At 43.4% G+C, this 25290-nt stretch overlaps 1 protein-coding gene across 8 annotated transcripts in view; it reads left to right on the top strand.

The window, feature by feature from the left end:
• sox5 (SRY-box transcription factor 5) overlaps positions 1–22398 on the top strand; it is a 199839-nt gene extending 177441 nt beyond the window's left edge. For 5 of the 8 annotated variants that reach the window (XM_054753930.1, XM_054753928.1, XM_054753926.1 and 2 more), the window contains 7 exons: positions 3592–3756; positions 7992–8205; positions 12804–12979; positions 15752–15854; positions 16516–16689; positions 17801–18017; positions 19789–22398. In XM_054753930.1, the coding sequence (XP_054609905.1) occupies positions 3592–3756; positions 7992–8205; positions 12804–12979; positions 15752–15854; positions 16516–16689; positions 17801–18017; positions 19789–20089 (1350 nt within the window). In that variant the 3' untranslated portion in view covers positions 20090–22398. The remainder of the gene's footprint in view (positions 1–3591; positions 3757–7991; positions 8206–12803; positions 12980–15751; positions 15855–16515; positions 16690–17800; positions 18018–19788) is intronic. The other 3 variants (XM_054753933.1, XM_054753932.1, XM_054753927.1) reach the window with 3 other exon arrangements.
• Positions 22399–25290: the final 2892 nt, after the last annotated feature.

Raw genomic sequence — 25290 nt, 5'->3', positions numbered from 1 at the left:
GAACAACAGACAGACAGGCAGGCTGGCGTTAGTACGAGGAGATAGCAAGTATTCAAAAAACATGATAGCAAGTAGACAGGAAATCAATGTATTTGCGAAAAATAGGTTCAGAAATCAACACACACTCAGTGGGCACTTCATTAGGTACATGAAGAAACCTCATGATGTGCATTGTTTGATTTGATAACACTGTTTTTAGAGCTGTATTATGTGTAGAACTGCACTAAAGCAGCTGTTCCTCATATTTTGACCTGATCACGTAGCTAATTCTACATTATTATGATTGCTGCCACCCACAGTATGAAAGATATTGTTAATAAATACCTCTCATTAAAAATGAGCATTATTATCTTTGTGAAAGCATAACTCTTGTTTTGAATGGCATCAGATGCAGTGCAGGTGTACCTAATATTGTGTCCTGTGAGAGGACAGTGCCGCAACTGGCGACCCATGGGCCAAATGCGGAAATGCATAAATGACATCAGACCGGCTCGCCAGTTCAGTTCAAAACTTGGGAGTTTTTTTGCAGCAAATTGTGAAAAATAGCTATGTGTAACAACTCTTGTCATATAGAGGATCTTTGACTTATCTAACATGGAGCGTCTTCGTCTTAATTTATGACCTTATTACTTTATTCATGGCTATTTTTTGGTAAAAGTCAAAGTTTTAAGATATAATAATAGTTCCGAGCTTCTTTTCTGTTCTGGCCTCTGAGTCCCAACAATCGGACAAGTGGGCAGACAGACAGGAAGTCAGATAGACCGACGAGCAGACAGTGAGGAATCCATTAAGTTCCACACAATAGTCTCCAGTGTCCGTGTCAACAATGGCTGCCTCATTTGAAGCGCCGCTAACAACAAAGGGTGAATGACCTGGTAATCTGACTAAAGAGACTGCAGATTATTGATTGAGGAGCATCTCACACACACGCACACACACACACACACACACACACGCAAACACACATGCACACAGGATGATTGAATGTGATGAAGATGTGCACAATACACACATAATAGCACACATCCAATTCTCACAAATCACCTTTTGGCCTCTTGTCAATAGACTGGAGATGCTTCCTTGCACACACACACACACACACACACACACACGCACACACGCACACACACAATCAGATATGTATGCAGATGTGGCATTGCATTAGGGGATTAGAGTTCAAACGCGCGACTTAGGAGTGACATTTCAAATTCCTTATTCTCATCCAACAACTATGATTGCATTCCCCCCGCCTCTTATGTGTTGATTTGTTGTGTGTGTGTGTGTGTGTGTGTGTGTGTGTGTGACTGGGCTTGTGCTCCTCCAGTCACCCCAGGGGGCTATGTGCTGTCACTTCCTGTTTGTTGACATGCATGCCGTTGTGGCGACGCTCTGGGCGCACTCCGCGATGTCTCTGCCCTCTGTGGCGAGCATGTGTGTGTGTGTGTGTGTGTTTGTGCACATGTGTGTGTGTGATTGCTTCGCCGGCCCATTGAGCAAGCTTTGAGTGACGGGAGCTGGCCTTGTAATGGAACTCAATTCAGCCCACAAATAAAGAGGCCTTTGAAGCACTGGTCCGAATATGGCAGCACACAAACACACACACATATACACACACTGCCTGTGGTCCACTCGCTGGGGGGGGCTGGCTGGTGGGAGGAGGGGTGAGGGGTGGGGAGCCTTCACCGAGCCACAGCGCAGCTAATTGAAGCTGATCTGATCTCAGCGAGTTGGACCACCAGAACCCACTCGAATCCCCGCTGGTATGCACATCAGCGGCGGCACTTCCTGTCTGCTGTTCCTGTTGCTGCATGTTCCTCAATTATACTTCCTCCCCTCTGAGTGTGGCAGATGTTCCAAAGTCCAACGGCATGAAGAAATGAATATACAAAACATCACCGCCACATTCTTGGATTGCAGCAGTCCAGCTACTAATTAGGTTGTCTCTTATTTTGAAAGGTGTTGTTTAATTGGAGGGCCCATTTTGTATTACTTTTTAAAGTAATAAAAGTATTTGTTAAAATACAGGATACTACAGTGTTCCCTCAGTTTTTGTTACTAAAAAGCTCCAAAAGGTTTGGCAATGTTTCCCCACAGGAAGTAAAAATGTAAATCCAATGAATTTTTGTTAATCCAAAAATATGAACAGAAAATACATTTTACAGAGCGTAATTATAGTCTTACATTCAGAAAACAATGTCAAATAATTCTGAATGACGAATAGATGGAACTTTTACTATTGTTGATGCGGACTTCCCGTGCATCGTGGCGAGTAGTGTTTCTCACATTCTTTATCAAATTGTTGCCACTTGCAACTGTCTTTGGCCCCATGGCGGGTTAATTAGCAGTCACATGCAATAAACGGACTAGTTTGGTACGTGCAATATTGTACAAAAACCAACAAAAATATGAACGCCACGGGTTGATTGGATTTCAGTGGCAGGGTGATGGGAAAGAACGGCAAAATAATGGAGTTTCCCGGGAAAAAATAGGAGGGCTGACAGGTATGTCTGCCCAGTTGCATTTGATGCTGATATATCTTTGTCTTACAAGTGCTCTTATTGTGAAATAAAGTTGAGCATGTGTTGTGACAAGATTGTACCCATTGAAATTCCACATTCAAATATGACCTCCTGAAGTTTATGCATGTGCAGCTGGATTGTCTCATTCCTCTTATTTGTCGATGAAGAGTGTGTTAAGACAGCAGAGGGATCGCGACTTACAGCGGCTGTCAGGGCTGATAGAGAGAGGTGCAAACAGACAGAAAGAAGAGAAAGAGAGAGAGAGAGAGCAGCTCTTCCTTGGCCATTTGCATAAACCAGCCTTTGTTTGACGCCAGTGGACGGCAGCCAAGCTTCAACAGAAGGACGGAAGTTAAACTATAAAAAAGAAGGAAAAAAAACGGCATGGTTGCCTTCCAGACAAAAAAAAAAACCCTTCATCAGAAATAAATAATAACAATCATAACTATTTAAAAAAAAAACACTTCAGAAGCGGGAACGACAGTTCTAGCAAGCGGCATCTTGGAGATTTGTATTAGCGGACATGAAAGAGTGTTTAGGAATATTGAAGAGCCTTCCAAGTTGTTGGATTGGCCAAACACTTTTTCGTGTTATTCAATCGTATTGCAACGACATCACGCTGGAATTAATTAATGCGAAGAGAATGGCGTGAATCTGTTTTTTGTTCTCGTCTTAAAGCAACTTTAATTAAGAGTGAAAAATGGCCCAATGGAGAGTGTTTTTAATTTTTATTTTCACCTTGAGCAAGACACTCTACGGCATGACCTCAATATCCCCAATGTTTTTGCTTTCTCCCACGATGCACCTGGAGGGGACATCGCCATCTCTGGGCCTGTCAGAGTGGCTGTTAGCGCTTCTCCCATGGGGGCGTGAGGGAAGGAGGGGGTGTACAGTAGTGATGTCCCTTTCTAGCTCGCTGTGTCGCACAAACACAAGCTCGGCCACTAATGGCCTCTTCTTCTTCTTCTTCTCCAGCTTTTTAGTTTTTGTTTGTGTGCTCTCGAGTATTCATTTATTCATGTTGCCCCTTCTCCTCCTTTTTCTACCCCCACGCCCCTCTCTGACACTGCAGCAGTTGTACGCAGCTCAGCTGGCTGCCATGCAGGTCTCCCCCGGGGCCAAGCAGCATGGAGGCAGCCTGGCATCCCAAGCCAACCTGGGCACACACTCCCCACCCAGCAACACACACTCACAGAGCGACAAGGGACGTAACTCCCCGCTACCAAACAAGACCAAGGTAAAAATGAAAAAGTCCTTTGTAACGTGTGTATTTGTGTGGGAATACTAGAAAAGCCAGTGGATTTACTAAAGAAAGAAACTATGGAGTTGCCAAGTTTTTTCCCCACTGTCCTGTAGGGGGGGGTAATGTCTACTGACTTCCATGGATCACGCCTACAGTATTATAAAGGTATCAAATAACATTTTTTTTTAATTATATATAATCTTTAATCATTTTTAAAATAGGGTTTTTGTATTTTTTTTCAATATTTATTTAAAATATATATAAGGCATATTTTTTTCATTAAAATTTTAGTCAAAATAATATAATGTAATTGAATAAAGAATATAGAGAGTAGCTAGGATATAATGAATTCCAGAAGGAGGTGTTATATATTGATAGATTTGCTAATTAGGATTGCACAAGTGACAATTGGGATCAAACAATGAAACATTAAACAAACCATTCACAAACTTTCTGAAGGACCTTCGTACAAACCGAAAAAATATCGGTAAATGAAGGCAATAATGAGGGACTAAGTCCACATACCATAATATGATGTTAGTGTACCACTCTTAGACAGTTAATAGAAAACACCCATGGAACTGTGTTTCACTAAATGAACAAAAAGGGCACTTTGTGGAGCACATTCCTCCTCCAAATGTAATTTATTAAAAAAAAAAAAAAAAAAAAAAACACTGGGAATTTTTTTGTTGTTTTTGGTGAATGGAACAGCCCCAAAATTCAATTAGTTCTTTTTTTGGCTCGTGCCGCACCCCCTCCACCCCCTCAGTTCAGTGAAAATTGGCCAAGTTGCATCCTTGGCTGAGTTAAAGCTGTACAAGAGGATTGTGATTGTATTACAACAACCACTTGCTGTAAATCATATCAAGAATTACAGACTCAATTATAAGCAGAGTCTGTAATAACTGACAAGGTGGAGGAAATCTGTTGGCTTTTTTTTAGTGTGACAACACAAAACAGTGTAAATGTTTGTCTGAATGTGCATGGTCTGAGAATGTGTGTCCATTTTTGTTTGGAGTTTGCCTCTCCCCCTCTTCCCTTATCAAACGCCCGCCCTCCCCGATAAAACCTCTGCAAATCAAACAGCGTGGACGTCTGTTGCTGTTTGTGCCATTTTCTCGGCTGGCTGGCCAATAGTGGCGGAGGGAATCCGAGTGGAATTCAATGAATATGTGGTCAGCCTTTGGGACCTTGACCATCCATCCATACACACACACACCCACACACACACACACACAAACACACACACACACACAGACACACAGACACCTGACTACCTTACTGTATCGGACCACTGTGTGTCGTATGACAATTTAGTAGAGAGCACTATATTATTAAACATTTTCTTTATCTGATAAATGCTGCATACGAGAAACTTGGGAAGCAACAAACATCCTGACAAAGTGCAATGGAACACTCCTGCAAGTTGGCACATGAGAGGCAGTGTGTCACACAACAAGGGTGATGCCCTAAAAGACCATTAAACTTTTATTTATATCTGCGTCGGTCGTAATAGAAATTAAACACACAAAATGTTTTGCAAGGGAAATGCCGTGTTGAATGGCAGGACCGCCATATATTTTGGTTTACGTTCAACTGTAACACTTTGAGATTACTCTGATTTCCTACTTTCCAGCAGTCTTTGAATGCAGCATGAGAATGGATTTATTGGACTGTTCCTTCGCGCGCTGGTGGCCGCCGTGTTGACAAGCAGGGTCACATTCTGACTGTGTGCACATCATCACCAACACAAACATGCTTTTCCATCGCCCCACACGACTTATTACCATATATATGGACTTGGGCTGACCCCGAAGTGCTGTGGCCTGTGGTGGAGGAGCCATAATAACCTCCCCTGCCCAGCAAGAGCGGCTGGCTGACATGTGCACGGACCCCGGCAGGCCCCATGGAGTCCAAATGGCCAAGCGGCCGCTGTGCTCCCTGCTTATTCCCTTCTGTCATCCTCTCTTTTACCGCTCTTCCGCTCTCTCTCGCTCGCTCTCTGGGTGAGTGACATGTATATTTCAGAGGTGTGTTTCCCCCTGTGGGCTCTGTCTCAGGTCTCAAGTCATTTAGAGACCCGCTGCCTGCCTGTGCTCACAGCTGTTTGGACTCAGGCACACATCACTTAAGTGCTTTACCCTCGGGTGAGACAGTGGCGCGCACACACACGCACACACACACACACACACACACACACATACTTGTACATATGTTGAAAAGCATTGCACACGAGAACACAAAATCACTGCAGCATACATGCAGTACAAGCCCGGAATTTGGGATGCACAATATGACGTTTCTTCTTTAAATTAAATTGGTGTAAAATGTCAGGTGCATGTCTTAAACAGCCACTTCAAGCCGTGTGCTGTAATAGAATTAGATGTAATATAATTCATATCCAGTCAAGATGGAAATAAACGGGCATACACACACACGCATCTTCACAACAGTCATTCCTGTGAAAAGATGCACAAGTCGGATGTCCTTTTTCTCATCCACAGAAGGGAACTCGAGCCCACACACACACACACGCGTGCACGCACACACACACACACACACACACACACACACACACAGTGTGTCCCTCTGGCTCTCACTGTCACTCTGCATGTTTTCGGTCTCGGAGCTTGCGACTGTTTCATCAGCCAAGAGAGACACAAAAGCAATTGTATTAATTCAACATTCCAAGCCTTTCAGAAGCTTTAGAGGCCTCACACACACACACACACACACACACACACACACACACACACACACACACACACACACACACACACACACACACAGAAGATTTAGAGCTTGTTGAACAATGTCTTGCACACACACACACACACATATGAACAAGTCCAAGCCTCTCAGCTTGACTGTCTAAACTAATTCCTCCACACTGGCATAATGCAGGTTGGCCACCTTCCCACCATAGGATTTGTCTTGGCTCAGGGAGGAAATTCCCTCATCCACTGTACAAGAGGCATTATCTATTTGTAATAAATATTCAAACGCATTCCCAACCAAAGCCCACCATAATATGGGTCAGGATTGAGAAGATCCCCCTGTTCAGTTTTTTTTCCCTCCTCTCCTCTATTCTCTCCCCTTCCTCCTATTGGGCCCATTGTCTCACTGAAGGCATCTTTGGGGGTCTCTGAGACCCCCCCTAATGAAGGACAATCCGGTTAGGCCTCAGCGCGCACACACACGTTTCCAGAGTGGTGCTCACACACGGGCACGTACCCATGCAGGGGCTTAATTGGAAGGGCTTAATTGAGTTGTGAGGGGCTCATAAGGCTTAGTACGACTCAAGGAGTGGGAATCAGTGAAAGTCATCCTTAATGAGTGGAGATATAGCGGGCACACACACACACAGACACACACACACACACACGCGCATTTGAATCCAACTGTATTGTGGATTCGGCCTAAGCAGCAATTAGAGTAATTACTAGAAAATAAAGAAACGTAATGTCTCCATTCCACGTAGCTCCGCCATGTCCGCGAGTGTGATGGCTTATTTAAAAGCCACATTACAGCAGTCAGTAGTCTGTCCCTTTGGATCGGGGTGCCGTTGCCATGGCAGTAAAAGAGGTGTGGTGTCTTGTGGTGGTCTACATGCCCATTCACATAGGGGCTTGTTTACATGTGTAGAGGTTATTGTGGGGTGAAGGCAGGCATTCATTAAGATTGATGAGCGCATTTCAAATCTAAAATATATGGCCACCGTTGTAACATGCTGTTGGTATGGGTGACATGGGCCTTTAAATACAAGCACGTTAAATGTGATGGATTGGTCGCAGGGGGGAGGTGTGTGATCCTTATATACACTCTCCCATGGTTTTCATTAGAACAACAGAACGTTGTTGGAGCAGACATCCAATTTCTTGCTCCTCTTGTGTGGAAAATTTGGAGGAACAGCATTTTAAGTGCATGTTGTCCGAGGCCTGCATGTGCATGTCCACCCGGTTTGAAGGATGGTCTTTTATGTTGCATGTAAATGTCATTGGTTTGTAAAATTTCCACGCATTATGAGCTGTTTGGGCAGTGGCATGCACCCAATCATCTGTCCAGCCAGGCTTGCCTTAGATTGCTGTGCATGGGCTCCGTTTTTCTTCTTTAATTTTAGCACGCCTACAATTTTGAGCGGTGTCGCAGCGAGGAGATTTGTCTCCCGCGTCCAAATTCCAACGGTAAAAGTCACAGCGGGCGAAACTGTGCTGTTTTGGTTTTTGCAGGACAGTGAGGGTGCACAGCCATTGAACCTGTCGGCCAAGCCTAAGGCATCCGAGAGCAAGTCACCCAACTCCCCCCCAACTTCCCCACAGGTCCCTGCTGCTGCTGCTGCTGCTGCTGCTGCCGGTGCCGCCAAGATGGGCCCCGCGGGCGTCATGAAGCACAGCGTCGCCCCCTCCAGCATCGGAGGACCTCCGGCCAGAGTCAGCTCAATAGGTAGGTGAACATAAGTCCTCACTGCACACTTCACTGCATTCACCAAAGCTCTTATATAGCTTCTTATATGGACACTTGAAAAAGTCAGTACCCGATGGTTGTAATATCCACTTCCCCGTGGGAGAAAAACTAACCACATTGTTTGTTTGTTTTAAAAACAAAATGTCACATTTGGAGTCCGAAGATGAGAAGCTAAGCGGTTAGCTGCGGACAGCTAGGCAAAGCGTGTATACAGTAGAACGATACAAGAGAAGTCCAATAGGTTTGACAAGGGAGTGACTACAGGCTTGTGTTGATTCTCACAGCAATACGGAAAGTGCGTTCTTTGTCGGCTCAATACGGATGTTGTCAACCCTACGTGACACAGCACACACGTTTGTGTTGTCATGGCACGATTGTTTTATGTGATCGGCTTGAAAAGGCATTTATCGGCATGTGTTGAACACGTTTTTTTACGGAAAGCGGCCGATACTAATCGGTGGCCGATCTGTCGGAGCAAATATCAAAGTGGCTCTCGCATCCTTTCATTTTTCAGTGGCCCTCAGTGGAAAAAGTTTAGACACCCCTGTTTTACAGCTTCTTTTTACAAATGTTGTTGAATTAAAAAAATATGAACCATTAGAAAGACGTGGCTGCATCTTAATGCCGTTGTATTAATAATAGCAACCGAGGCAAAAGTGTGTTAATTATATAAATTAAGGTGGAAACTGCTCACTTTCTGACAATATCCACGTTTAAATGGGGCATTCCTGGATGTGCTCTTGGCAATACCAACAAAAATAGCACTTTGCCATTGTTGCGAGTGCCAGTCCCATAATCATCCCCGACCATATGCACACACACATGAAATATGACATAAATGAATCACCATTTTCTGCTCTTAATCCATTTTTCACGCAACACTGATAGTTCAAATATTTCACATATGTAACAAGCTATAATTAGTGTGTTTGTGTGTTTTTTCCCCCCTTCCTCCGTGTCATTATTTGCCTGCAGGGCCTGCTTCATTGTTATGTGTTTATTAGTAACTGAAAGAGACAGAGAGAAATGAAGTGGTGCGGGGGGGGGGGTTAGAAAGATGGGGATTAGCACCCTTCCTTTTTTTTTTTTTAAGCGATGAAGCGAGGGAATAATAAAGAGAGGAGCGTATGACAGACAGGAGGTATCACCAATGAGATTAGACAAGGCTCTTACATGAGCCAGGACAGCGCAAACACCCAGCGTTAATGACACAATGACAGCACACACACACACACACACAACTCAGGCGCACACAAAGGCTCGCACACAACACAATCCCTCCTCCCATGCAATAGGCCGTCATTTTTGCCTCCCTCTGACTTCTTGGCTAATCTCACTGTTTTTCAACAAATCTGAGGATTTAATATCAGATTAGTGGATTTGCGGTCCCAGATGTTTTTTGTTCGGAAAAATGGATTACAGTGTTTAAAGTTTGTGCGTGATCCCCCGCGCGTTTGTACGTGGAGACCGAGCACGCTTTGTGTCCCATCTGTTGCCGCTGACGGTCACCAGTGTATTTGTTATTGCGGCTCATCGTCGTATTAGGAGTCTCCTTTCAGGTTCAGAGGGGATCGACGGGCCAGACAAATTGGAAAAGAGTCTAGACGAGTTCGTTTTGATGTGCACGTATGCTTGTGGGAGGTTTCGGTGCGCAAAAAAACAGTGACAAGATCAACCCTTTCGCCTTTGAATTTAGTCTGATTTTTACCAAAAAGTAGTGCACTCTAATTAGTAGGAAAACATAACCCTATACCTGAAACCACACCTGGCAACATTTGCATTATAAAATAAGGGAACTATTCAGGGAAAATGAGGGAAATTCTGAGGAGGAGGGTTTTTTTTCATGAAAGTTAAAATATGGGAAACTATTAAAATGGGAGGGTGCCGGGAAAGAAGGTCAAAATATGGAAGTTTTTTGGTGAAAAAGTGAGATACGCCTTAACCATTTATTTTACACACCGAAAGCCCCCTGGTGCTAACCCCAAACTTAACATTTTAGGTACCAGTCGATTGTCCTTAGAATATGGTGTTTTAAGAGCAGTTTGACTCTATGGTGCGTTCAGGGACCGCCAAGCAAAATGAGAAATCTCAACAATTGAGGAAAAAACATTAGCAGTGAAGCATAACGACATAAACATGTACCATTGTGGGCTGGTACATCTATGCTGTACGTTCTACTTGTATTCTCACGTACTGTAGTTATAAAAGATTGTCGACTTAGGGCGGGGGTCTCAAACATAATTTACCTGGGGGCCGCTGGAGGTAGAGTCTGAGTGAGGCTGGGCCGCATCGAGTATTGGGAGTAGGGCTGGGAATCTCAGGGTAACTCACGATACGACACGCAATACATGGCTCACAATAACAATAATATCTTGATACAGTAAAAGGGTGAATCAAATAAATAAAATCATTTCACAGTTTATATTTTGCTGCATTCAGCTGGGATAGGCTCCATCTTACCCGTGACCCTAATGAAGACAAGCGGTATAGAAGATGGGTGGAATTTTTTTACCACATTTTTTAATTGACTCACTCGCTCTTAGTTCAGTGTAGGCTTATGTGTGCATCCTACGAGTAACATTGGCTTGTCGCACGCCGTATTACAGTCATCTTTGAAGACAAGTCGCCGGCCGCAAATGGCCCACGGGCCACGACTTTGAGACCCCTGACTTAGGGTGAATGAGATGTGTTTTCGAGGAAAAAAAAGGATGGAAAAAACTTTTTTTTTTTTGGGACCAAAAGTGAAAATTTGTGGGGCCATGGATGTGCGGTGATCCACTGTACATGAGTTTAATGTTGCTTTTGTCATTTTACCTTTCCCCGATTGGCTGGATGAAATCACATGACTACTTCTTTATAAGGAGGTGGAAGTTACCAAATATGGGTCCCGGCCCTGTAAAGAAAATGTGCTTGCGGTACTTGGGGTGTCATGAGACACTCAGTTTGGAAGACGAGACGATACATGAGATTGGGTCTACGAGACAAGATTTGAACTTTTACGAAAAGTACAGTGAAAACATATAAAAAAAATATGACAATATATTGCAATCATTTCTATTACCTTCTACACTCTTCTGCACTCTGTGTGTATGCTAGCGGCCCCGCCTCCACCCACCGAGACAAAGAGACTCTATGACAAAAGGGCTCACTCCGTTCATGCCGTTGTTCTACGGAACAAAAGTGGCAACGTGCTGAAACCAATGCACTGAGTGAACTCTCTTCCTGCCTGCTTGGAGGCGAGAGATGAGGAAAACAGACACGCATGCACACGGCAATATGTCGAGGCCGGCAAAATGATAGAGTTATTCTCTTTTATTTGTGTGATTTATGTATTTATTTATTATCGTCCCAGGCCTGGTGCCCATGACACACCTACAGTTACTATTTAACAAACCTTACACATAATACAATACTTTTTCTTTATTTTAAAACTACTTTTGCTGGAAATGTATCCCAATAAATGCAGTTTTGTGCAAATTGTATGACTTTTAATGAAAAAGTATGGGTTTAAATCCTGTAACGCTGTTCCTAATAAGGAATCCCAGGTGATGAAGTGCTGATGGTGTCAGCATCCTTCTATCCGTCGTCATCCGTCCTAACAGACCCACAGGCATGTGTCTCTCGCCGTCCATCTATCTTCCCCTCTGAAACCAAATTGAAGGCCTGTCACTGCCTTCATTCTCAAACACTTCTTTGTGTTTGTCACTGTCACGAAACTCTCAAGTTGTCGGAGTGCTTTTGTGGTCAAAAATGTTCTGTGCCTGTCGGGAGAGATTTGTAGGGGGAAAAAAGAGAGAGAGAGAGAGAGAGAGAGAGAGAGAGAGAGACACACAGACGCCCGGCCCCTTCTCTATTTGGGTCACATACACTCGTCCCGATGGTCGACATCACTGTCATTTCAACGCGCGCACACATTCAGGCGTGTAAGAATATCTATCAGGGCCTCCCTCCCCGTTCCTCAGATTAAAATTGACTGCCACCCGATTCCATCACCTTCTCCTCCCACCACCAACCCCCTTTTTTGGCCCCTCTCACGTCCAGATTTGCCGACTTCTGAAAGAGTTCACGGCTCTGTCATTACCAATCTGAAGCTGGTAATCTGGCCTGAGATGGCATTAGGGGGGCGGCTTAGCACAGATAAAGGCCCCATAAGCCAGCAGTGGCTCTTTGTTAAGAGCTAACATAAGTGATAGAGCGAGGTGATAGCGGAACACATACATTAGACAACTTTAGTTTAGGAGGGGGGGGGGTCACCGGGCTGCTAAAATAACATGTGCATATTGCGGGCAGGTATGAAGGCAGCAGCCGGCTTGCAGCAATGCCAGCTTCAGTCACATTCTGACTCACACTTGTGTGTGAGAACGTGCACACAAAAGTCCCCTCCTCAAGTGTATGCTAATGTCTTTACCTCATGGCTCAGGGGGAGATTTATTCTGGATGAAAAACCAAGCATAAACACACAAATGCAAATGTAATTCCGTTCACTGAAGAGACACAACGCAGAAAAACGGCATCACGTATACTTCTGGTAAATCACTCATATTAATCGCCGGCCTCGCTCCCTGTGCACGTCTCAGCAGACTTGCTGTCGTCGCTGTCGTCAGGGGCCTACCTGAACGACCACGAGGCCGTGACCAAGGCTTTCGCCGAGGCCCGCCAGATGAAGGAGCAGCTGAAGAGGGAGCAGCAGGTGCTTGACGCCAAGGTGGCCGCCGTCAGCAACCTCGGACTCAACAACGGACGCTCCGACAAGGTAAAGAAAGAACAGTGTTGTTCAATTAAGAAATGCTGCCATTAAGCAGGATATAATTTACCTCCCTTTTTTTTTTTAAGTACTGTGTTGACCCGCATGTGACATGAGCCTAAATATACGATAGCCCCTCATTTTCAAGACATTTTTGGAAAAATGTATTCAGCATCAGTAAATTAACAACTGGTAGATTGCAATGAAAAGGATATCATACTTCTTAGCTGCTCAACTCAGCTTCATTGATCATCAATATCTTATCGTTTGCTAACTTGCCCATCCCAAGATACAGTGGTTTTTGGTATTAATTCGTCCCAAAAGGTCCAACAAAAACGGAAACAAAAACCAAAGCAATTGTTCCCATAGGAAATAATGTCAATCCAATTCATCTGTTCCTGACATCCAAATTTATTGACCAAAAAAATGCATTTTTATAGAGTATAATTATACTTTTACATGCAGAAAACAATGTGCGATATTTATAAATGGCATGTGAATTGAACAGATAAAAATGTGACGTCATTTTAAACTTTATTGAAAACTTTGTGGCGAGCATGTCGCGGAGCGGAAGGGCAAGAAAAGAAGAAACGCCATCGTCATGCTTTGCCATGAGTTCTTTCTTGAATTCAATAGTTCTCACCTTTTTTTTTTAAATCAAATTGCTAGCACTCTGACGATAAGCGGCATAGAAAATGAATGGATGGCTAGCACTCTGAGCTTTCTTTGGTCCCATGGTGGGTTATTTAGCCGTTGCGCTCAATAAACAAAAATGCAGGGACAGTGAGTCACCAACGCGTAGGGGATCTTTATTTACTCAGTTCCACAGAATGCTAGAGTACATGGCAAACAGACAAGTTTATGCACAATATTGTACAGTGCATGAAAACTGTGGCACAATTTTGGCAAAAACCCGAAAACTGGGGTGTTTGAAGACTGCATTTTTTATTCTTAATAAAAATAAAAAATACATTTGAAAAGTATCAATACTAATATTAATCAAATGTTACATAATAATATTTTAATATTATTCATATTTTAAAATGTAAATAATACAAAAAAATAACAAAACCGAGGTTTAACTGTACTGTACTGTACTTTTTTTTTTTTTTTTTTACTTTTTCACAGCCGTGTCACTGGTGTGTGCGTATGTGAGTGCCAGGAAGAAAAGCTCTGACTTGCTTCGGGAGAATTCCAGAATGCAAAGATAGATGACCAGTCTTTTTCAGACTTTTGGGAGGGGAAAAAGTAGGGAAAAAAATGCTGTGTTATATTCGGGTCAATACGGTACGTCGGTGTTGCAATACAGTATGTTCGCTGAAGCTAAATTGTGCCAGATAAGGTTAAAACATCTCAGAGGTAATGAGTGTGTCTGTGAAGTGCACTACACTGCAGGGCTCTGCGTGCGTGTGCGTGCGTGCGTGCGTGTGTGTGCGTGTGTGTGTGTGGCGGAGAGGAGCATCCAGGAGATGCTAATGTGAACTGACGGCGTCGGCTCCTCGGCAGCGTGGCTAAATCGTGGTTATTTGTTAAACACATTGGGAGTCGCATGGCTGGTGCAGGCGAACACACACACACATATGGAGGCAGAGCAAACAGTGCACTGGAAGCTGGATTCTGCATCCTTAACCTTCACTTATTTAAATATGCTAGCTAACAGTGGACAAGCATTTATGCATCCAATGCAAGGAGATATGACGATCTTTGTAGAACTTCTGCTTCCTGTGGCCTTTTTGGCTTTCTGCAGCGCGAGTGTGAAGCCGCCCGTGCCTCAACTCAGCACTCGGCAGCTACAACAGAGTCATCTCTGACACTCGGGGAGGATTAGTTTTGTCGCTACTTTGTGTCTCGACTCCCGTGTCAGCCTGTTCAATCCACTTTTCTCGTGTACGGCGCTGGGGCTTAATGTCAGACTAGGCTGTCATCCACTCTGTCTCACCCCCACCACCACCATCTCGCTTGCACAAAAGCTGTGTGGCATCATATTTAATCTTCATATCTGAGTGTGTGGAAGACATGATGTGCTTTTCTCTTTCCTGGAATGAGCTCCGATCACTTGTTTGAAATCAAGATAATTCCGCGCCTCTGCTTCTCATTTATTCAAAGAGAAAATACAAGCCATCAGTCTCCCTCTCGCTCGCTGTATTTATCTCAAAATGATGCGGGGGAAATGATCTGACAAACAATTAAAGGGTGTTGAGCTAAAAACAGAAAAAGCATGTGATTATCATCCTGCCCTCTCTCCATCCACAGCTTGTCAAGGTCACATGTAAATGGAGGTACTTTTTGGATGGTTGTTAGAGAAGACGACACTGTTTTGCTTCCTAATCGTATAATTAAACTGCAAAAAAAAAGAGTTGTGTGTGTGTGCATGTGTGTGCAGTCAAGTTGCAGCGCACATTACGCATGTAAATGCTCAGCAAATCAGCGTTTTATTGGTTGTAATAAATACTCAGGGGGCCGTGCAGCGTGGCCTCGCTCTCCCTCTAATGCGTCGACCCGCGGCCTCTGCGAGAACTGCCGCACTCCACTCTCACAGGTGGCTACTGCGTTGGTCCAAAACATGCACACAGATGCTTTTTGCAGCACTTAATTAGCTTGATTCCATCCCCACATCCTGGTTATGAATCTTTCATGGTGTTTTTATCAAACGGGGGACTAAAAATGGATGCGTTTGTAAGTGTGCGGTGTTGAGGGAGGTTTCATTCATGCACACACACACACACACACACACACACACACACAAACACACCCTCGCTGACTCAAGCCGTGTTTGTGCAGGACAAGGCTGCCTTGGAGAGTCTGAGTCAACAGCTGAAGCAGCAGGCCGAGGACAAGTTCAGCCACGCCATGCTGGACTTCACCATGAGCGGCGACTCTGACGGTAAACACGTAAACACACACACACACAAACACAGGACGATGACGGAGTGTGTGGTTTGCATATTGGTCAACGGAAAGACTCGCTGTCATACACGGGGTGCAAACATTGCTAATACAACAATACACAGCATAAAAAATGAATGTGTCATATAGACAAGCCTATTGTCACAAGTTGATTTTTTTAAGTATACATTTTTGCATGTAGTGTGTGTTTTTTTTATTGAGGGGGAACTTAAACGGGGCTCATTTTCCACTTGTTCTCCACTATTTGTTTTTATTTATGTAGTATGTCATTTGGATACATTATCTAATTTTTCTATTATAATTTATCATTAACTTACTTAAATTATTTTATTTTTTGTATTTTAATTTGAATTTTCATTTATTTTCATTTTTTTATTATATTTTTTATTATTATTTAATTATTTTTTAATTTTTATAATTTTTTGTTAATTTTATTATACCATTGTACCATCCATTAACCTTTTCTCTGATGCTGTTAATAATTAATCTATTAACTAATTAATTTTTTAATTTCCTTCTTCTCATTTGCTTAAATGCCCTCACCCTTATGAGTTGCAGCGCCACCTGTTGCTGCCGCATGTACATGACAAATGTGCTTGAATGCGAGCAAACATGTGCCCCTTCTTTCCTTCTCACAGGCTCTCCGAGCGTGTCCGACTCAAGGATATTCCGAGAGGCGCGGGGTCGCGGCAGCAACGAGCCGCACATCAAGAGGCCGATGAACGCCTTCATGGTGTGGGCCAAGGATGAGAGGAGGAAGATTCTCCAGGCTTTCCCCGACATGCACAACTCCAACATCAGCAAGATCCTCGGTAAATACACACAAAGTGTTTGGAATCAGCAAGAAGTGTAGTGCTGTGTGTGTTCGTGTGCGTCTCCCGCCAAACACACACTCCCTTCCAAGTGGCGGCGTGTAAGCGGCTGTTAATGAACGGCTGGGGAGAGTGCGCCTCAGACAAATGATGATATAATTCATTATGCATTAAACAAGCAACACGCGGCCGCCTGACATTTCCCCCGGACCGCCGGGATCGGCCCTGACATTTTAAAGAGCTCCTAAGCGTTTTATAACACAGGGAAATCTGGTTTTAATAAGCCACCGCCTCCTCTCTCGCTCTCTCGTTCTCGTTCTGTATCTCTCTCGCCCTCAATTGCTAACAGATCGCAGAACAGACGACGAGAACAGCCAAGTACTGACAGCTTTTAGCCATTAAACATACAGTAGCCGCGTGCAAATTCAGACCAGATATGAGGCTGCACTGGGGAAAACAAGATTACACCCACTCACACACACACATTCAGTTGCGATAGTACAAGCGCATTGACGTGAAACCCTCATTAGTGTGGATGAGTACCTGTCGCCCCCTCATTAACCCCACTTCCCCGAGTGGATCACACCGACTGACACACATGCTCAATTGAAACCTGCTCGTCACATCTTCAGCCCTGCCTGCCTTCACTTACAGCAGTTGCGTTGATAATGATGAATCATTAGTGGCTTGTTAATAGACACATTGGGCCTATAGTAGAGTTGAGGACCCTGTATAAATGATGGCACCTTGCAGGACGCAATCAATAACATGGCTGACGTGCCACAAACATAATGCACTGTACCGTATCTGCAGTATACAGTGTGACGTATGCCTCGTTTCAAGGCGATTCCAGCTCAGGCATATTATTCTAGTCATGGTAATGGTACACTTTATTTCCAGCATGCAGACAAGTACATGGCATGTTTACAGTTGACCAATTCAACATGCCCGAAAAGGGAGTAGGAAGAAGGAGAGCTTATTTAATGCTACCCTTTCTCGGAAGATTCGCCTATGAAGCATGTATTTATTTTTTTAGTATTCACGTTGATTACTTCTATTGAGCATAAAATGCGAGGACATCTGTTACCATTGACGCTGCTTCTTCCCAAAGGTTCGCGCTGGAAAGCCATGACCAACCTGGAGAAGCAACCGTACTACGAGGAGCAGGCTCGCCTGAGCAAGCAGCACTTGGAGAAGTACCCGGACTACAAGTACAAACCGCGGCCCAAACGCACCTGCCTGGTGGACGGCAAGAAGCTGCGCATCGGCGAGTACAAGGCCATCATGCGGTCTCGGCGACAGGAAATGAGGCAATACTTCAGTGTGGGGTGAGACGATAACACCGGATCAGAATGGAAGACTATTTCTATGATTGTTTAAATTGGTTAGAGTCTCAAAGCCTGGAGTTGTTGGTGTTTATTCCTAAATTAGTATTTTGTTTGGTGAATTGTGGCTTAATGCATATTTATTTATTTTACATTTTTTACATATTTAAAAATATAAATATTAGGGATGCTCCGATCATGTTTTTATGCTGCCGATACTGATCACCCGCGGGTGAAATCGGCTGATGCCGATACCGATCACATAGAAATTTTGAAATAAAAAACATTAAAAAAACATTCATTTTCATAGATGATTTCAACCCAAACAAAGCGAATATGTTTGTTTCAGCAGAACGCCAACAAAATGGTGCTATCCACACGTCACATTTTGTATTTGAGAATGCATTTCTTTCTAGTGCCTCGTGGTCGTGGGGGGGTCCCTGGTGCCCGCGGGCACCACGTTGGTGACCGCTGGTATATGATATCAAAGGGGAGCCATAAAATGAGACAAAACCACATTTGACTTGCTGTTTCAAAATCACTGGTGAAACTTAAAGGATCTGGCGTCTTCTTCAAGGAGACTTTGGATGCAAGAGCATCCAGCAGGACCCCCCATGCAGTCGGCAAACCCGGTTTCCTCCACCGTCGACGATGTCTGGCCGTCCAGTCCGACGAATCCAACCACTGTTCGGGCTATCACGGGCGCCTGTCGCGTGTTTTCGCTGATTAGCCGCAGCACGACCGACGATCACATGGTGAGCCGCGGAAACTCACCACACCCTACCAAGTGCCCGTCCCCCCCCCAGATGCCGCACCAAAGATTTTTAAGGCGTGTTTTGCAGGGTGCAAAACTTGTATCACACTCACAACGACAGGAAGTCCCACACGGCAGACATGCTCGTTTTGGCTTTGTGAAGGGAAAGTGGGCGGGAGATGGTCACTATTGGCTGGCTGCAGCAATGGGGGCGGAGCTGAACGGTGAAGGGGATCGGCGCTTGAAAGCAAGTATCGGCATACGTCGATACCATGCTTTTTCAAGGAAATTGGCTGATACTGATGATTAGCTGATCTATCGGAGCACCCCTAATACACAATCCAGACGGTTTTAAGCCAAAAAAACGGCCACAAGGTGGCAGAAGTGCATTCGATAAGCGCTCAGCATGAATCTTTTGCATGTATTGACACGCTCGACAGCAAGGAGGAAGTGAGAGAGCGTGGAGGAGCGTAGCGTGTGGAAGGTTACGCATTGTAGGGAAATGTGAACGCGTGCACACACAGTTTAGTTCCAAATGTAAAAATTGTAAATAGTTCATGATGTTTTATTTGTAAATAAATAGTTATTTTGATGTAAAACAACCTTTTTTGGTGTTGTTTATGTTTTTTTTTGGTGTGAACTGATATTTTCCTGAAACGTACCTATGTTCTACTGCTGATTACCAAAGAACGGAAAAAGGTAGAAAGACATTTTGAAAAATGTCTGGGATTGGTTGTGTTAATATTTCGACATGACACTATTTTTGTTATTCTTGTAAAATTACGACTTTTTCTTGTTAGATTACAACATTTTTTCTAAATATTTTGACTTGATTCTTATAATATTACTTTTGATTTTTCCATTTTTGCTGTTTTTTTACTTTTCTTGTTCAATGAATATTTTAGAATGTGCCACGGGCTGCAAATGGCCCCCTGGGCTCACTTTGGACACCCCTGGTCTAGTGTGTGTCCTTCCACAAGGTCTGTATACTTAAGTATTTTTAACCCCTGTGTGTGACAGGCAGCAGAGTCAGCTCCCCCTGTCGTCGGCAGGCGTGGTCTACCCGGGCGCCCTCTCCATGGCGGGCATGCCGTCGCCCCAGATGCCTTCGGAACACTCGAGCATGTCGAGCAGTCCCGAGCCCAACGCCAACCACCACCAGACCTCCTCCCACATGGGCGTCCTCAAGGGGGATGAGCCGCGCATCAAGGAGGAGGAGCTACGGCTAGACGACAGCAACGGCGACGTGTACGACGACTTTGACTACGAGGACGAGGAGGCCGACTACGCCAGCGATAACGAGAATCACATCACCCAATAGAGTCAATCGCGCTCCCTTTTATTATCCGCCCATCCCCCCCCCCCCGTGCCGTGGACTCTTAGCAGAGCCGAAACCCCTCCCACCGGAGTCCTGATACCAGCATCCTAGCCAATCAGCTGAAGCGTAGGACGGACTGTCACTCACACTGACTGTTACACAATCCGGGAGGAAGACAAGCCAGCCCTGACGCTTGCTGACGAGCATCCAAGTACTACTGCAAGACTTTTACCAATGCGAGTATCTTGTTGCAAAAGACTTATATATATATTAAAAAAAGAAACCTTTTAAACCATTTGTAAGCAAAGGAGACGCAACAGTGGACCTGTCAGAGGCCAACAGATGACACTTTAAAGATGGCGGACCTTTTTTTCTTAACAAGAGACACTTTTTAAAAGAAAAAAAAAACAGCTTTTTTTCGTTCTCGGTTCTATAATATTCTCACTCAGGTACACGGTGCCAATAAGTGGCTTGTGAATGTGATTTGTTGTTTTGGGGTTTTTTTTTTGTGCTACAAGTTTGAATAATAATAATAGGAAAATCTTTTTTTTTCTCCCCCGCCTCCCCCGTTCGTTGCGAAGCACCTGAAAGACGCCACATTTTTATTTTCAACAACAGAAACCAGATTCTCCCTCGACCAGAGCGTGGACATTTTTCTAAGGGTTTTTAAACTAGTATTTTTCCTTTTCACTTTGTGGAATAACAAAAAGCACTGTGTTGCGAGACAATCCACCTGTTTTCAGCTCGCTCCGTCCCGCCACGCTGCTCTCATTCGGAGAGCTACACAGCAGTGCAACATCGCTAGAACCACAACGTGTGTGTGTGTGTGTGTATGTGTGTGAAGACAAGAAACTAACTGCTGTTTTATCTACTATAACACACACACACGCACACACACACACACACACACACACACACACACACACAGTCCCTTCAGTCACTCCCTGCTGACCTCAGTGGGCCGCCAGTCAGTGTTTCTGTTTGTATTTGAATACTGTATTTTATTGTTTCTCTAAACTGCCTCTATTCTAATTTTATTAACAATAATTCTAAGGATGGTCAGCTAGTAAGTTATGTACAGTATAATTTATTTTTCTTCTCTATATCGGGTTTCTATGACCGTATGACATTATTTTAGCTCGTAGGTATTAGGTCTAAACTTTGTTCCCTTTTTACTTTGTTGTTTTGTATTAATCCTGCGGCGAGTGGGGGCGGGTGGAGCTTAACCCTTTTTACGTCCAAAACCCATTTCTAAAAAGCACTCAGACTCTCGTCAGAGAAAAGAAGAACATGCTATTTTTTATTGTTATTATTATTATGAAGTTTATTTGTTATTCTAAATGTATAATGTGAAGATTCCCCTCCTTTTTTTTATTACTTATGGAAGCCCACATGTTTACTAGTCCCGTTGCAGTGGAACATCATTGGCACACACACACACACACACACACACACACTTCGATGAAGAGATTATTCATGACAACCAAACAAGTCCTATGCTGTCTTTTTCTTTCTGTTTTATGACATTTAGATCAATCCTGTACATATAGTTTGTTTTGTGATGGCAGTGACTTTTTTTCCCAATCATAGGAAAGCAGTGTTTACTCCACCAATGGTGTTCCACCGCATCTTAACTCCATCTGGAGCCTTTTTTTTGTGCTTTTTTTGTGCTTTGTTTGAAGCTCCACGGAGCCATGACTTCTCCTGACTTGACTTTGCTGTACAGCCAGCTATGTTATCACACACCATGATGCTGGACTAGAGGGGGCGATATGTGGGTGTATAGCGGCTCAATCATCCCTGCTGGCAAGGTCTGCCCCCCTTCCCATATCACGACAATGAAGATAATATTATTTAAGACAATCAAAGTCATGAGTGGAGCTCAAAGCAAAGTCAGAATTATTACAACAACAAAAAAAAATATCGTACCATCTCAACTTGAAAAATCAAGAAAGATAATTATGTAAATATAACATAGAGTTATAGATTTATATTTTGTTCATAACACAGTGTAATATAAGTTGTATATTTGTTTTTCTCTCTCTTCCTCTGTCTCTTTTATTGATGTTATCCATGCCACAGGAGTCGCAGTACTCTCTCTCTCACATACACACACACACACACACACACACACACACACACACACACATAAAAATGAAGAAAATTATGAAAGAAACAAAGAAAAATTGAGAAAAAAAGCAAAAAAAAAAAAAGCCATGGGCTACCACCACCATCTGTTCTAAGTTCACTTTTTTCAGTATTACTGCCAGACGAGGCTCTAATAAAGACAGCAATGTGTTCGGTAACACTTCCGTTGGTCCTGCTTACTTCTTTTCTGCACTCACTTTACCTTATTATTATTATTATTTTGTAAATACATCACAAGAACTTACATTTATAGTAAATACATGTCGAGTTTGCAGCATTTTAGTGTCTTTTTAAACATACGCTTATGTACACTTATATTACAGACCATTAAGTGATGGATTTGAATGGAAAACTCGAGCAATAGCGTGCAATAATTTGACCTTAAAGTGACAGCTTCAAGATTATTTGGATGGACTACACCAGGCACTTCTGCCGTAACCATGCCAATCATGGATCACTGATTTTACACAGTCTTTAATATCGGTGGACCAGCCAGGGTAATGCTAATGTTAGCCCGAGGACCTGTGCCAGTTATACTGTTAATAACATGCACCCAATTGATATGATGTTTTTATTATTTATATATTTGGTCAAACAAAGTACAAAATAAATGACCATTTTGAACTGTAGATGGACTTGTAGAATTCACTATAATTAAATAAGTGGAACACTATACGTTCTGTGACGCTAGTTGACTTCCAAGTTCTAATTTCAAATAAAATGTTCCCATAGGAGATAATTACTTAAGTGTACACAGTAAGCCTTCCTAAAATGCACTGTACAATAAAAGCCAAGCCGGGGCACTATTACCACCACCTCAAGGGGACACACCCACCAGGGACATAAACAGGGAAACTCCACACCTACAATTTTAGAAGCCTTTTGGACGAACAGTGAAAGCTTGTCAACAAACAATAAGAGTCAATTTTTTATATATATATACAGTGTATAATTACTCACCTGTGACGGAGAAGTTAGAGGAGGGTGATGCCACCACAGTTTCCAGTTCTATGGTTATCGTCACACTTCTCCTTGATAATACGGGCACCATTCTGTGGTGGCAAAACGTCAAAGAAAAAGCAAAAATGCCATCACTTAGATGCTCAGTAAGATGAGGTCTCTGGAGATACGCTGAGGTCACAAATCGAAAGCATGAAGCCCATTTTTCCAGAAAATCTCACTTGAACTTCAAATTGTACAACTTTGGGGAACTTTGCAGCGTCCACGAGTATTGCGTGTGTGTTTAAAAAGCATTTCTTTCCCTAAACGCAGCGATGAAGGCGCTCGGTGGCCAACACTTCAATCATCTCCATAACAACATGTTCATAATTAGGCCAGGTCTTCCAATCAGAGGGCCAGCTGGGAAGGAGTGCATCCCAATCAAGGCCAGTTAGCAACCTGATAACCTCATTAAACACAACAAGGGGACGCAGCAGGGGAGGGAGAGGGTGAGCCATAAAAATGTGTGTGTGAATACACACTATGCACTCAGCAAGCACCCTAGGTGAACATGTATGTCATGAATGTAAAGGCGAGTCTTTAATTGATGCTCACTTTTCAAGGGTTAAAAACACAAAAGCCCACTCATGAAAGTGATGTCCTCATCTGCGTCCATATGCTCGCCAATCAACTCCCACCAGCCGCTCCAACACTGTGCATAAAACACAGTTGAAAGCACTCGGAGGAGATGATTTTGCTAATTACCATAGCCTCACACACACACACACACACACACACACACAAAATGGCCTTTTGATGCAATAAAGAGGCGCGGTGGCTCCTCCAGTAAGTGAAGGACTTAGTTGTTCTCTGGGCGTGATGAATTTTTCAGTGGCAGCCTGGAGGTAAAAACCTGAGAAAAAGGTTTATGTGTGAATAGTTGAGGAGCAAGAGAGCGGATTCAGATTTTCTTTATTGTCGCCGGAGTGCTGGAGGAAGCAGCGCTCACAGATTAAATCTCACACACACACACACACACACACACACACGCACACGCACACACCCCAAGGTGCACTGTAGGAGTTAGCTCAGTTTAAACCCCAATCATCCACTTGGCGATTTCCATCACAATAGTTCAAACAAAGCAGAAAACTATCACATTTGCATTTGAATATTCATCATTTAACTTTTTCCCTGTGTGTACAGATCTTATATAAAAACAATTCGAGGGATGTGTGTTTGCAATCCAAACTTTCCAACGGGCGCAGTCGCGCGATAACTGTGGGTGTTTGGAGTGAAAACGTTGTCACATTAATGATTTAAAGTCGGTAATAGGATGTGCTGTGACGCTGAGCCGCCAGCTAAGCTGAGTTTAAGGCTGCAGTGATAATGTATTCATGAGGAGGAGGGATTACTACACAGACAAACGCGGCTCCAGAGCTGAGTGCAGCAGAGCAACCTGGGCCAAAAGGCCTCATATTAGACGGTGTGCACAACCACAGTTCAATGGAGAGCTGTGGTAAAAAGGTGCAAAACAAGCCAAATCGCATACAAAATCATACTTGTAAAATGGAAATGTCATATAAATATATGTATAAATGTCATCTCAGCACATATAAAATACCACTGTGGATAACAGTAATTATAATGTGCTTTATTATTGTTTTCTAACTTTTAGGGAGCTTTCACACATAGGTTGAGTTCTCTGGTACCAAGCAGTTATTTATTTATTTTATTTTATTTACATTTCTGGTGAAGGTGCTGGTATTTAAAATTCCAAGCGTACCATAATGCGCCACGCATACCATGTGACATTTCTCTCTTCTCTTATTGGTCACCGGTAGACGGTAAACCAGAAGAAAGTCGGAATGGTGAGTCAAACTTACTAATTGACACTAATAAGCAGTTAAATTGTCCTTTAATGATGATTTAAAGGATTATACGGAAATATAGTAGGCTACACCAGCAAGTGGACAAATTGGTGAAAAGATGGTTCAGCAAGTCATTATTTTCATCTTTACTCAACCATATGTTGGTTCATTTGTCAGTCAGTACCGAGACCACTTCTTCACCTAGACGCGGACAAAGGTTTCATTTTAGCAGCAAAAATATTTTTT

This window comes from Dunckerocampus dactyliophorus, chromosome 15 (assembly GCF_027744805.1).
Source record: "Dunckerocampus dactyliophorus isolate RoL2022-P2 chromosome 15, RoL_Ddac_1.1, whole genome shotgun sequence".
Lineage (NCBI taxonomy): Eukaryota > Metazoa > Chordata > Actinopteri > Syngnathiformes > Syngnathidae > Dunckerocampus > Dunckerocampus dactyliophorus.
This window is presented reverse-complemented; position numbering and strand designations above follow the sequence as displayed.